The sequence below is a fragment of the Schistocerca gregaria genome, chromosome X, assembly GCF_023897955.1.
Source record: "Schistocerca gregaria isolate iqSchGreg1 chromosome X, iqSchGreg1.2, whole genome shotgun sequence".
NCBI classification, from domain to species: domain Eukaryota; kingdom Metazoa; phylum Arthropoda; class Insecta; order Orthoptera; family Acrididae; genus Schistocerca; species Schistocerca gregaria.
This window is the reverse complement of record NC_064931.1, coordinates 603,554,795-603,570,287: the sequence shown is the minus strand read 5'-3', so window position 1 is coordinate 603,570,287 and position 15,493 is coordinate 603,554,795. Positions and strand designations below refer to the sequence as shown.

The window sequence follows — 15,493 nt, the reverse complement described above, 5'->3', positions numbered from 1 at the left end:
ATGTACAGAAACAGAAGAAATGGTAAACAATGCTCATAAACGTATCATTGGTTTTCTCCACATTGCCTTGACCTTGATTTTAAAAAACAACTTATTCAGATCTGCACATACAGGAGTACTACACCAATGATAAGTGTAACACATGGTGAGGAAATAGTAAACAGAGTGGAAACTTAAAATTCTTAGGTGTCCATATTGATGATAATTTAAACTGCGAAAATCACATTTTTAAAGTGAAACACCCCATTGAACCCCCTCAGATTTAGTGGTAACATGCCCCAGTGGGTAACCTGCCAAAAACTGAACACAGATCAAGCATGAAAACAGGAAGGAGGTGTACTGAACTATGAAAAAAGTGAAATAGGAACAGTGAATGGTCCAAGCTTCACAAGTGTAATATTAAATGAAGTTGAGGAGCCAAGGCATCGTGGTTACGTGGTCAGTGTTGAACTGTCAAATGGGTGAGCCATGTTCAAAATTTCCTATTACCATTTATTTATTTTTTTCACAACATTATTTACTGTGCATCTGGTCATTGAAATGTTTGTTCCCTTCCATGTAAGCTAGTCAGTTGGTTATAGAATATGAGTCATGTGGTAAGCATACTTTACTGTCACAAGTAAACGTGATGAATAGTGAGAGCAGGCAAGATACCACATAAATGGCTCACAGAAATTTAAACAACAAATAAACGGGTGTGAACTATGTTACAACAAAGGAATTCAAGAATCAAAACTTCCAAAACGGAACGCAACTTCAAAAATGTTAAAAAATATACGTTTTGACAGAGCACAGAGAAACTGTGTGATTGTGAAACTGTTTTATCCATTTATTGCAACTTACGTGACAAACTATTGTGTTTTCATGGTTTCCTTGGGAGTGATCACATTCATGTTCATGTTAACACCTAAATCGGACAAGGAGGCATATCTCACTCTCTTACCAGGTGTATAAATTCGGTGCGTTGGTAAGAGCTTCCTATTATATGACATACGTACTGTAACTAATGCCATTTATGACACACCATACATTTTTTCCGGTGGAGGATTTGGTTGACTTGTTGCCTTGCCATCAAAAGTTTATGGTTCACATTCACAAAATTCACGTTCTTTCAGCTGCTAATAAAGTTTTTGCAGAATCAACTGTCATTATAGGTCCCTTCCTTACACTTCGCTGTTGCAAACAGACGTTAAATGACGACACAGACACAAATTTGAATACAGCGAACAGTGTGGTAAAAAATAATAATAATTGGCAAAAGGGAGATTTCAACACAGTTCACCCACTTGGCATTCTAACACCGTGACCTCTTAATCATGACACTGTTGCTGCTACTGGCTGCCTTATATTGCACTTCCTGTCCTTGGACTGTTCACATTTCTGTTATGCTTTTTCCACCACAGTTCAGCACAACTTCTTCCTGTTTTCATGCTTGATTTGTGTTAGATTTTTGACGGGCTGTGCACTGGGCCCTCTTACCACTACATCTGTAGGGGGGGGGGGGGGGGGGGATGCAATGGGGAGTTTCCCTTGTTAGAATCATTACAAATCAGGGGTAACTCATCTTTGAGAAAGAAAGTCTTTTGTTGCTCATAAGCGCACTGTAGGAACAATATGTGATGTTCACCCATGGTCATCTTGTAGACATCTGTTTATGGAACTGGGCATTCTGACTACTGCTTCACAGTATATTTATTCCCTCATGAAGTTTATTGTAAATAATCCACTACAGTCCAAAAGAAACAATGATATGCATAGTTACAGTACCGGAAGCAAAAATTACAGTCATTACTCCACAAAAATGACATTAATTATTCCACAAAAAAATAATAAAATAAAATAAAATTGTTGGCTGGGAAGCCCCATCCGGGGAAGTTTGATCACCTTGTTACGAGTCTTATTTCAGATGTTTCAGATGATGCCAAATTGGGTGCCCCATGTGTAAGTGATGAGAGGAGATGATGATGATGATGATGATGATGATGATTACACAACACACATTCTATGTACGGAGAAAATCTCCAACCCGGCTGGGAATCGAATCCAGGCCTACTGCATGATAGACAAACACATTACCACTCAGATAATCAGGTGGACATTGCTCCATGTTGAAGTTGTCTTAGCGCAAGAAGGGGTGCACAATGCTGCAGTGAAAATGTTTAATCATTTACTCAGGAATATAAAATGTCTGATAGATAGCAAAGTAAAATGTGAAAACAATTCCAGAGAATAATTTCTGTTATTGTAATGTGTTAAAGATGGTGGGTAAGAATTACTAACTCACATTTGTGTATTTAAAATAAGTAAACTTATAAATTTTTAGCTAGTAACCATATTCAAAAGTGTGATGGAATGTAAAAGACTCATTACACATCTTTATGATTTATTGTGAAACATTATCCTTCACTGACACTGCATGTGACAACATGTCTCAATGACACCAGTTTGTCTTCTGCAGTGTTCCTTTCCTCCACGGTAGCCATTAGTTGCCTAATGCTATCTCTGAAATTATCATGAACCTCTGCTTCTTTTGGCTTAGACATGTCTCATTTTCTCAATTCTCCACCATTCTATAATTTCTTTAGTTTTAATCTGCAACTCATAATCAATAAATTATGGCCAGAAACTGCATCTATCCCTGGAAATGTTACGCAGTCTAAAATATGGTTTTGAAATCTCTGGTTCACAATTATAATCTCTCTGAAACCTTCCCATGTCTCCACATGTATTTTGTTTTTACAGTCATCTGTCATCATTGTTAAGGCAATTGTGTTCTTTGCAAAATTCAGCAGGCTGCCTACCCTGTGATTTCTTTTTCCCCAGTCTCAGTTCTCCTAGTATTTTTCCTTGTGTTCCATGTCCCATTATTGGATTCAAGTCTCATAACACAATTTTGTATGCCTGAACTATCTGAATAAATTCTGTTATCTCGACATATATTCTTTCAATCTCTTCATCATATGCAGAACTGGTGGGCATATAAACTTGTTCCACAGTGGTGTTTGTTGGCTTTGTTTGTGGTAAGATTTTCACTATGCTGTTCATACTAACTCACCTGCATTCCTATTTTCTTAATTGTGCTGCTTGTTTCAGCTCTGTTTGATTTTCCCTCCCTTACACACACACACACACACACACACACACACACACACACACACACACACACACACACACACACACACTAGAGAGAGAGAGAGAGAGAGAGAGAGAGAGAGAGAGAGAGAGAGAACATTGTATCCAGTGCTTTTATTGTACTAAAATACTTTCAACCTGTGACATTTTCCAAATCATGATGCGTGTTGTGCAAGTGATCTAACAAATAAATATGGTGAAGCAGCTAAGGCAGGCCATCCAAAATATAACCGAAATGAGTAAATATATCAAGGTGTGGTTTTTCTTGAGGTATAAGGGATAATTTGTGACTTTTTAAATTGAAATATATACTTTTTGTGGATTTGGGGGGAACCTTTGGAGAGAACTTCAATGATATAATATGTTGGGGACTTGAGAAAATAGTAACAAGATAACAGTTCTGCAAGCCAGTGTCCTGCTGTTAGTAGAAGAGGTCCCACAAGCTCAACCCAAAGTGTTGGTCTTGGACACTAATACATGCAACCAAGTATTAAATTTCATTTGGACTTACAGCAGCACAGACCTGTGTTATACATGTCCTCTCACGGTGTTTGTGTTTTCTTGTAGACCTCTTGTTTTAATTTACTCCACCCATATAAAAGTCCAGAGGTTTTAAGTTTGGTGAGCTTGCAAGCTATTGTCTATCCCATATATCCAGTCCAACAATCTTCAAATATTCCATTAAGAAAGCTGGTAATTATCTGTGCAGAATGGGTTGGACATCTGTCCTGTTGGTACCACATGGATTGCATTGTCAAGAGGAATTCTTCCTGTAACTGCAGCAGCATATCTGTTGGGAACTTTAGATATTTGTGGCTATTTACAGCCCCACCAATAAAATAGGAGTTACTGATGTGATTCTTGAAAAGCCTGCGCTACAGGTTGACTGACCATGGTAGTTGTGGGCACAGAAGTAATGCATCACTTTCCAATTTTCAGGGACAGGGAGAACTGTAACCAATTTTGAATGTCACTGCAGTGCAGCTGTTGATGCAACAAAGTGTGATGAGGATGAGCTGTGTTTAACTGTAGTATTTGCAGAACACTCCTTTTGCTGATCCTACTCCCTCATTTAAGCATCCTTGTAGTGAGACATGGGCAGTGTGTTACCATTGCTAAAATAATAGTTTCATTTCTGTTGCCAGTTAATGTTCTTTTTCATTGGCATATTTTATTCTTTTATTCTTCACACTTTGAGTCTTGAAATTTTTGTACATTGCAAAGACGAATTGTGATGCATCAGCACAATCAGAATACCTTTAAGGATACAAGTGCACTGCTGCTCTAAAAGTTTGGCAAAAACCATACCCACTTTTTCAACTGTCCTGTACAATGAGTAGTGCCATGAGCAAGCTTTTTGATCACTATAACAGGAGACCACAGATTGGTGGGCTTCAAACACACAAAATGTACCTGGGATATGTGTTTGCTTACATTTCCTGCAGTAGTTAAAAAATTTGTGGGATTTCTTCTCCTGACAATGGTACAGTAGTTTGTGGTGCTGGTACTTCGTTACTATTTGGTCAAGTTTCGCATGTTAAGTTGTTGAAGTCTTTTTCAAAGGCTATTTTAATGCCATTAAAAGTATATAGTTCTGTATATAGTTACTGTCATAGTTTGGTAGCTATAAGCATTAAAAATCACTTGCATATGTTAGAAAATTCACCACATTGTTCACCAAAACTTAGCAAAAATCTCATCTTGATATAATTATTCATTCTGGATGTATCTGGAATGGGCTGTCTTAGCTGCTTCATACTGGGTAACTAACAAATTTACAGATGGTTCACACAATTAACAATCACACTCATTACAAAGGTATTTCTAACATCATTACATGACACCTTTGTAAAAGTTTCTTCCCCTCAGACTTCCAGATTCACTGCAAAGATAGGTGTACTAATTCATCATCATCTCAATTTATCGATAAATTCCTTTTTGATATGTAGATGAAAATGTGTGTCTCCAGTCAGATCACATGCCATTACTCTAAGGATACAAAATAAATTTCTCAAGATCATGGTACTGTGCGATAAAAAGCAGGATTTCACATAGAGCTCTGTTTACCATTACCTAACCTGTCACAGCAGATTCTTTCTTCATTTACTTGTACCATGACCACCAAACATTGTGTTATTGTAAATTACTCAACAAGATTCCTACAACATTGTGACTGTGGAATGAGGAATAATATGTATCCCTTACTGCAGTAGGGCTGGCTACCCCCCCCCCCTTTTTTTTTCACCACACATGACCTAATAACTCTAGATGATAGTGTGTATGCTGCATTTAGTGTTTACTAAGGTTTTGTGGTCTTGTGGATCTGCTGGTAATGTCAGTGTTTCAGTGCTCTTTGGTCTTAGAGATCTTCATGGCACTTGACTTCAATTTTTGCCATAGCTTGATATGTGGTAAATGCCAGTTTACACTGTGATTATTAAGATTCAGTGTGGACCTGAACTTCATAACTGACTTGGTGGTCTAGGTTATTGTTTCCAGTAAATCAAAGGCATGCCAATCCAATATAACTATTGCAGGTAAAGTGCTGTGATGTTCAAACAAAAACTTTGATTAATGAGTGTTTACTTTTTCACAATACATTTATGTGCTGTTTGACATGCCTACTCAGATTTCAAAAAGTAAAATTATATTTTTGTGGCCTTTCCTCCAAAAATACTTCTGTTACTCAAAATTTGATATGGGTTTACAGTAAACAGTGAAATCCTTGTAGGCACAGTATTGATTCTGTGTTCTTGATGGGCTTAATTATTACCTAGAAAGTTCTAAATATGTTATTTGGCTTTTGGTTGTGAGTGCTTTGAAAAATTAGGCACAAGCTAAAATGCAATACCATAATTTTTTCTCTCTTTACATCATTACTTCATTGTTGCACCACAAGTTTTTGCTTCAGACTGCCTTCATTCATATTAGATGGCTTTCAGTTCCTTCATTAAATGTACTTTATCTATACTAACTTAAGATAGTAACTTCCTATTGTAAATAGGATAAAAGTGTTTTGTATTGTATGTTAACAACTCACTGATTTTCATTTTTGTGTTTGTAGGCCGCAACCAAAATAATTGAAGTGAACAGCTTAGACATATATAAGAAGAGGGTACGACCAATAGAAAAGCAGGCAACATTTGAGTCAAGAAGAATGTGGTTGAAAGTAACAGAAGCTTTAAAAAATAAGGATATCATTGCTGCAACAGCTCACAAGAGACAGGTGAGATTCCTAATGACTCACTCTACAGTTTCTCTAAATACGTGAGGGGAAAGTATTTCTGTAAATGCTTGAGGTGAATGTCAGAATGATGTGTTAAATGAGACCATAGGCTATTTACATCCCTACCTTTGCTCAAACCGTACTTATTGCAGTTTCTTTTATGTGGCCATCACTTGCTTCCTTTCTTTTAATTTGTACATACCCCACACCTGATGCTTGAAAATAAAGGTAAAATTATACTCACTACCCCTTTTCCAACCACAGCAGATATTTTTTGTAATAAGTTGATTTGCAAGCATCTTACTTGTAATTTTGCATGGAACCCATTCTGCATTATGCAAGTGTAGTGGATCAACTGACATCCATATGGAAATACACAACTTTCTTGCTTTACACTCCAGACTCTATTTTGATTTGTTTACTTGAATACTGTATCAAGTTCTTGTTGAATTACTCAGAAGAATGATATATTTTGATGGTTATGCTAATATTATCTTTTAGCATATAACTAAGATTGCAGTCAAATGAAAGAAACAACAGATCTCTAAATATAGCTGTGTCATGTAAGACAAAAAAGTAAAGTGTTCTGTTTGTCCTGAGGAGAGAGTGAGCAACTCATCACTCAGTCATAAGCATACGTTAGTGGATGTGACCTTTAGAATTTTCCCTTCCTGTTCATTACACTTTGTTTCAAAAATAAATTACTGCACTGGACAAAATATTAGTCTTTCCCTGGAGACATCACACTAATACTGTGTAACACCACATTTACATTTGTTAATGGTATCAGTTTGGAAAGAAAGAGAATCCACAAGTTTCTCCAGGTATGCCACATCCAACTGAAGCCTCTCATTGATAATTAGCTCCAATAGGACTACTAGACTATGTTGATTACTGTGATTTAGCAGACCAATGAAAGTGTGGTAGGGTACTTGGTTATTCGTCAGTCCATAAATGTACATAAGCAGCCCTCTGCCATCTTCCAAAATAATGCCAGCCATTTTCAGTGTCCACAGCATGTGCATCATGAAGATGTAAAAAAAGGCAACACTTGGTCACTGAGTATGTTAAAATAAACTTCCTAGTTCATGTTTATGGTAACGTGAAAGGTGGACCTAAGCTATGGTATAATAAACACTCCAAAACATCACAGAAATATATGGAACCTGACCTACACACTCCACATATTGTGGGTTAAATAACTCAATGTGCTTTGCATCAATTGAAAACACGTTCAGTTAGCTATTGTTTCTGTGTTGTTTGGCTGATGGAGAAGTGCAGCTTTGTGCATCCCTATGAGCAGTGGCCTTTCATGAGGTGCCTCAACTCCAAATGCCCATCGAATGTTGCACTGTTAGCTCAGAATCTGGTTGAGATGGATCTGCAATTGCTGTTGGGTTTGAAACTGATGGTTGTTGAAAAAATGTTACACTCATCTCCTACTCCTGTTGGAGAATCTTTTTAAGACTACTGTTCTTAAGCCATGTTGCATGACTGCAGGTAATACACCATTCCTCATAGCCAAACTGAATAGTCCACATAATACACCAAGAAGTTGGGGAACTTCATTCACATTATGGTTGTGGGCATATCCAGACATGATGGATTCTTTCTGCCAACCTGTCACTGCATTTCAACCCATCTGTGCTGTTACTGTGCAACTGACTGCCACATGCACACCACTCCACTGCCATGATCTCTATCAGCAGTGGAGGATAATATGACCACATGCACCAGTGCTACACCAACTACAGTGCTCCAAAGGCATCAGTGTTCTCTTTTAAGGGGGTGAAAATATATGCTCTTCTGAGCTTATTTTTAGCTTGCAAAGTTTCTATCAATGAGTGGCTTCAGTTGGATATGGCATATCTGGAGAAACTTGTGGATTCTCTTTCTTGTCAAACTGATATAATTAACAATTGAAATGATATATAATATAGTTATTTATATTTTATATATCTGATGCTGATTCATAGTGTTATTTCTCTTGTTGTGTTATGAACTTTTTTTTTTTAGTTAGAGGAACGGCAGCGAGAAGGAGAACGGAGGCGGAGTGAACAGGGAGAGTCTTTTCCTACTTCTTTCTTCCACCAGATCAACCAGTCTTGGGTGTATAACAATACCCTGTGTAAACTGTGAAAGTACTGCCAAAAATTTCATGGTGCAAACAGCTGTGTGTGGAACTTAAGACTGAATGCTATAACTACACAACTTGAAACAACGAACCTAATGTAACATATCACTTGGAACATACGTCATTGTTGGTTTCAAGCGAAATCAATGGAGAAGAACTGCAGTATAACTATAAGAAAGAGTTTTCCCTGTGTTGGCTATAAAATTTATAACATCTTAATTCTGTTAATAGTTTTGGAATTGCTAACAAATCAATAATTTAATTATTCATTACTACAGTGACATAAGTATTGCATTCTACACTGTACTTATTTTAACTGGTACTAATACAGATGGTGTGTCTGTGTGTGTGTGTGTGTGTGTGTGTGTGTGTGTGTGTGTGTGTGTGTGTGTGTGTGTGTGTTTCATCAGTGATAAAAAAAAAGAAGAGATTTTGAAAGTGTAGACTGTGTAGACTGTTGCTAAGGCCATCCTATTTCTCCAAGACATTTTATCCACAGTGGAACATATATGTATATAGATCTGGATTTTTCTCATTAGATATCTATTTTTTCTGCATGGACACTGCATTTGAAGGATTGTTGTGCACTAAAGTTCAGTGAGTTTTGGGTTCTATTTTGCACTGAAAATTGTACAATCTTCTCAGGAGTTAAATTATAAGTGTACTTCATGTCATGAAATAGAGCTGCTTGAATTTCTTTAAGTTGTAACTACAATCAGTGATGTCTGGCCAGATCTCCAGTAATTTTCATGATGCAAACAAACATGTTATTTTTACAGTGACTGAGTTATGTTTTTAAGTTATCGGTTCATACATTTTGAAAAATGTATTTGTATTTGTCTTGCCAATAACATTGTCTGTCTGCATATATTTGGCACCATGCCATCATGGTTATGGCTGTGGCTGTGATTATTGAAGATAATGTACATCAGATATCATGATGATTAGGGATTAAGTGTGTAACATAGTATATTTAAGATTGTAATGAGTACATTATTTGTACTGTATCATGTACATGTCAGCCTTGCTTTTTAATTTTTTTTTAGTACAGGTTTGAATAGCCAACCCTCACATGCACCACCACCACCATACATCTTCCCTTGCCAAATAATGATGTTAGAGCAGAATTCCCATGCTGACAGTTTGTAAAATCATTTATTTGGAAAAAAAATGTGAGAGCAATAAGAATACTGTGGTTTTGAGTCACAGTTTTCAATCACAGTTTATATTTTCATTCAGTATCATGCTGCTTGTTTTCTCCTGTACAATATTACATTCATTGAGGCGATTCATTTCTGCTGCAGTTTCCATGTGCAGCTGTACTGATTGATATGAAAACAGAAAATTTTATCCCTACAACAGGGGAAAATAAGATCACATATTTCACAGAGTTTGCCCTAAATGTTTTGCTGTTCGCACATTTTGGTACAAATGTCCTTTTCTGCGTGATCTGTGATATATTTCCACTGTAATACTGGCCAAATCAATTAATTGTACAGTTTACAAATTTTGCTTTTGTTTTATGTTTTTATAAATTCTGATTGATTATTGAAAGATTTTATCTTGTAATTGAAAGGTACTTACTGCTCTTTAATTTTCATCATGTGTGGTTAAAGGTATTATTATGATATTTTTTATTACTGCTGTAATTATTATGTAGTTTTACATACTAATTTAGTGTATTTTAAAACAGTAATAACTTTTTGAAGTTATGCCACTGTCCTTCTTCCGAAATCATCCAAAACATTTGGTTAATTACTAAAAAGTAGTACCAGCCGGACAATGCAGGCTGCTTTTTGATATCTTAGTATGTTGAAAGCAGAATCTTGACTGCTTTTTGATATCTCAATATGGTGAAAGCAGAAGTCTTATGCTGCACGTGTGTGTGTGGAGTAGCAGGGGGCGTACGTACACACATACACACACCTGCATAAGGTAGAAATGTATTACAAGTGTTTTGTGTTGTTGTGACAGAGGCATTATATTTCTTTTCATTGAGAGCTAGATGATGTCATGTGCTGTAGTGAATGTGATGAACATAATTATGGTGCTTGGACTGGTCCTGTTACAGAATTTCTGTCGATTTTGATGTGACATAGTAAGTTGTTTATGTTCTCAGTACTTATTATAAGTTCTGGGTATCCTAACTGTTTCAGCAATGAGATGTAGCTGTTACACCTCCAGTGGGATATGATACTTTGGTAAAAATTTAAGAAGCTTTAATAATGTTGACACTAGTTTTTTCTTTCCTTTTGTTAAAGATGCCTGTATTAAATTGATACTTGTATATTGTTCTAATCACCTTCCATAATGAAGTGAATTGTTCAAAATGACCTGCATAATTTGCAAGATGAGAGGAAAATGTGTTTAAATAGATGCATTATTTTCACAATTCATAGTGAAGCACAAACAAAAATAAAGAAGTAATAAATATTATAATGCAGTCTCACTATATTTCAGCACATTTGAAAGTAGAACTGAATATAGATCAAATAGAATATTTAAAAATTAATAAATAATTGCGCGATATCTGAGTATGTGAGGTACACAAGAAGAAACTCGGATTTGCAAATGGTAATATTGTAAGGAATTGGAACATATGTTTTGTATATTTCAGAGTTCTGGAAATCTTTTGATAAAGTAAAGTGTGGTGATGTCATCTTGATTTTTAGAAGAGTGTACAAACACAATTGTCTTGTTAACAATACCATCACAGTTGTACTAGGTCTGATGCATTTCTATCTTAGTTTTATGATAACATTTTAGTGCAGGTTTCATCACTACAGTCAATAGTATAACTTGCTTTCATATTTTTCAGTCTTAGGGTTCTTATTGTGACGTTGATTAGACATTGTACCTCAGTATTTTCTTTCCCATCTTCCAGCAAAAAATCAAATGAACTAATTTTTCTTTCCATTGCTGTAATACAGTAAGCAGGAAAGCATGAGAAAGTAATTGTGAATGTCTTGATGGTTTTTGCTGAGAATGATTTAGTTTTATCAGATATCTGATGGGGCCTGTGTAACATTTTGTATAGTATTACAATAATGCACATCGTTCAATATGAAAATATAAACAAACATGTAAGACAATACAAAATGTTTACCGAAGTTTGGTAATGGCCATTGAGCCAGGGGCAATTTTGATGGATACACTGGACTGTTACCTAGAAGAAGAGAGTTTTAAAAACCTGTTTTATATTTTCAGTGGTTTCTTTTAATTGCTTCAGACAAATGTTGGGGGATACCTTCTACAAGATCATGGTCTGTTCCTGTCTGCATTCTTGTCTAATAAAACTAATGCTCAGTATGTGTTGACTCCAGTGTTAGTGGGATGCTGAGCTTTGCACCGGAACATTGTAGAGTCTAGTATCAGAGGAACTGCTATGGTTATCAACAACTGAAAAATTCTACAAGCAACAATGTACATTGTGTTGCAGTGTTTATATGGTGTGCCAGAATCATTTCTTCCACATTTTCTCCCCTCTCTCTCCATCCATTCTGCTTCTTCTTCTTCTTCTTCTTCTGATGGGTTGTGCATGACAAGGAAAAACAACGTCTGTACCCCTTCTCAGGTTTCATCCTTGTGATCATTGCACAAAAGTATAAGTTGCAGCAAATAATATGTCTCTTGACTCATAGTGGTATGAAGGTTTTTTATCTCCTTTCTGTGTAATTTACACATTCATAAAATTCCTTTAAAAAAAAAGAAAACTCAGCCCTCCCCACGATGAGAGTTTTGTGTTAATTCCACTTTAAAGCAGTCTGTACAGACACCACAGGATACTTGACTGTTGTTAAGTGATTTGTGCAACTGATCATCTGTTATGTAGTCATACAATCTTTGGCTCTTCATCTATTTGTGGCATTGCATTATGTTCAAACAATGGAAAATCTAGCATGGAATGTAACGAAATTATGAGAAGGAAAGTTGCCTTTCACCATATAGCTGAGATGCTGAGTCGCACACAGGCAAAAAAAAAAAAAAAAAAAAAAAAAAAAAAAAAAAAAAAAAAAAAAAAAAACTGTCACAAATAAAACTTTTGGCCCATAAGGCCTTTGTCAAATGCAAATGCAAAAGCAAACGCAACTCGCACACACATGACTGCAGCCTCGGGCAACTGTAGCCACATAGTGTGTGGCTACAGTTGCTTGAGACTGTGTGTGTGTGTGTGTGTGTGTGTGTGTGTGTGTGTCGTCTATTTTTGACAAAGACCTTACAGGCTGAAAGTTGTATTTATTGCATTATGTTTGAATTATTTATGTCAAGGATCAACTGCCAGTCTTGCATGAAATGCTGAACACTTTCAAATCTCCCTGCATTTCATGACGGTTTTTGGCATGACCTACATGTATGCAGTTGTCATCTATGAACAGCCTCAGAAAGTAAATATGTAGTCTACTGTGTTTTTTATATTGTTTTGAACAGCAATGCCCCTTTCAAAGTTCCATGAGGTACACCAGATGCCACTTTCACTTCCAGTGAGGCCTATCCATTAATGACAACATATTGGCTTCTTTCAAAATGTTATTTCATCACTGTGAAGGATGGAAACATTGAACAGATTTTCTGCTCCAGTTGTTGATCACATATTACAGTAATTGTCTCATTTCAGTTGATGATGACTGTATTTAGATGTCAACAACAGTGCAAATTATATATATGAAACTTATGAACTGTTTAAGTAATAAAATTAATTAATATGCGGACTCGCATTCGGGAGGACAGCGGTTCAATCCTGCGTCCAGCCATCCTGATTTAGGTTTTCTGTGATTTCCCTAAATCACTCTAGGCAAATGCTAGGATGGTTCCTCTGAAAGGGCACGGCCAACTTCCTTCCCCATCCTTCCCCAATCCGATGAGACCGATGACCTCCGATGAGACCGATGACCACGCTGTCTGGTCTCCTTCCCCGAACAACCAAACCAAACCAATTAATATACAATACAAGCATGAATTGGGAAGAGCTATATCTACAAAATGCATACCTTGGACTTTGAAGAAGGCCCCACCTTGATGAGCTGAATATATTTGGGTATTAAAAATGACCACCACGTAATAAAAGAAAATCTCATACCTGTGCTTAAATGTGTTAGTATGAATGTGTGTTTAAAAAATTCTGCTGATATAGCTATCTCAGTTTGCATAATGCTGTAGTATTATTATAGAAATATCAGAAAATTCTGAAGGAGACTGCCAAGGGACCTTTTTCATACTGGACTCTCTTTTCTAGGAAGTCTTCAAACTGATCACATACTTTTTCTGATATTCCATAAGTATTTATTTTGTGTATTAGGCAGTTAAACACAAATGTGCAGAAAAACAAGAAACTTGTGAAATGATCTAGCAAGAAATGAAAAGAAAAGAAATAACATAGCACAGACTGAAAATACGTGTACATTTTAAAGTAGTGGAAAAATATTGAAGAGCCAAAACAGTTAATGATGTAACACACAAATACCATAACAGTACAAAAAGAAATGAAGACAAGTTACACGCTTCAAATTTAAATGTACCGTGGATGGTAAAGCCATAATTCTAAACTGAAGAAAGGAAGACATAAAACTAAAAAAACCTAACCAGTTAAACATTATTAGGATGAACCAAATAGGAAAAGTACACAAATAAAAATATAATGGTATCAAAAATCTTCAAGAAGTTTTTATCATTTTTGTTGTTAGATTTTGTGGGTAGAATATTAGTTCATTTAGCAGAGATATAGATTTTAATAAAAAAGATATGAAAAGATAATATCGCTGATGCTGTGGCTTGTTTAGGACACTTGACATTGCTATTATCAGCGCTCTCTCTCTCTCTCTCTCTCTCTCTCTCTCTCTCTCTCTCTCACACACACACACACACACACACACACACACACACACACACACACACACACACACCTAGAGAATCTAGAGGAATACTGTAATTAATTGAGTAAAAGTGGATGATAAAGTTTTTAGGTAGTTAAAAGTGAAACTGATATTAACAAAAGGAAGGAAATATGTTCTATAATTTGAAGACTATGTGATTAGTACTAGCCCTATTATTATGACATTTAAGATTGCACATCATTACAAGTTCATTTTCCATCAGAAAATGGAGAGAAGGAAAAACACTGATAGCATTAGCAATGAAGTAATTTTTTAAATGTGTTACTTAAGAGGGAAACTATCCCAGATGGCATTTGCAATGCATAGAACTTTTCTTATCACACATGCATTACTTATTTTATGCTTTGCTAGACTTGATTTAGTCACTGTGTTGTTCATCATGTCAACTGTTGACTTGATAGTAGCTGTTAATGTAGTACAGTTTCTCTTCTTGCTGAAGATGTGGAAACTAATGCGTGATTTTGGAACAGAGACCAACAAGCTAGTTTTGGGAATTATTTTCATTTCTATATCAGACTTGCAGACTGTTCGGGCAAGGCACACATGAGTTTATTACTGCTGTCAGAAGGTTTTCCTTTTACATTTCATTTGTTGTTGGTGCATTAGAAAATTGTTATGGTTGACAACCTCCTTAAATTTTCTGTACTGATTGTGAGGTAAGAATCATCTTACCTAATTTGTTACACAGTTTTTTTTGTAAGATTATTGCGGAGTTCGGTAACAATAAGTATCCTTCACCAAAGCTCCTCAACTGACTCAATTTACTAGCACATATTCACATAATATAATGCAGAACCTGTATCTTAACATTTATTCCCAACATTCAGATACTTACAACATAGTTGCTAAGTTTTGATTTCAGTACATTGTTGCATTTCAGATCAATATAAACATCATTTTCGCCCTTTTCATTGCTCATGAAAACCACACATTGCATGTTGTACCACCATACAGCAAGACCTTCAGAGGTGCTGGTCCAGATTGCTGTAAACACCAGTACCTCTAATATCCAGTAGCACATCCTCTTGCATTGATGCATGCCTGTATTCATCATGACACTGTTGGTCCAAATTGTCCCACTCCTCAATGGCGATTCGACGTAGATCCCTC

At 36.1% G+C, this 15,493-nt stretch overlaps 1 protein-coding gene across 14 annotated transcripts in view; it reads left to right on the top strand.

Moving 5' to 3' along the window:
* The window catches only part of LOC126297783 (oxysterol-binding protein-related protein 11-like), a 181,463-nt gene extending 170,539 nt beyond the window's left edge, over nt 1-10,924 (top strand). For all 14 annotated transcript variants that reach the window (XM_049988973.1, XM_049988968.1, XM_049988974.1 and 11 more), the window contains 2 exons: nt 6,197-6,358; nt 8,375-10,924. In XM_049988973.1, the coding sequence (XP_049844930.1) occupies nt 6,197-6,358; nt 8,375-8,497 (285 nt within the window). In that variant the 3' untranslated portion in view covers nt 8,498-10,924. The remainder of the gene's footprint in view (nt 1-6,196; nt 6,359-8,374) is intronic.
* Nucleotides 10,925-15,493: the final 4,569 nt, after the last annotated feature.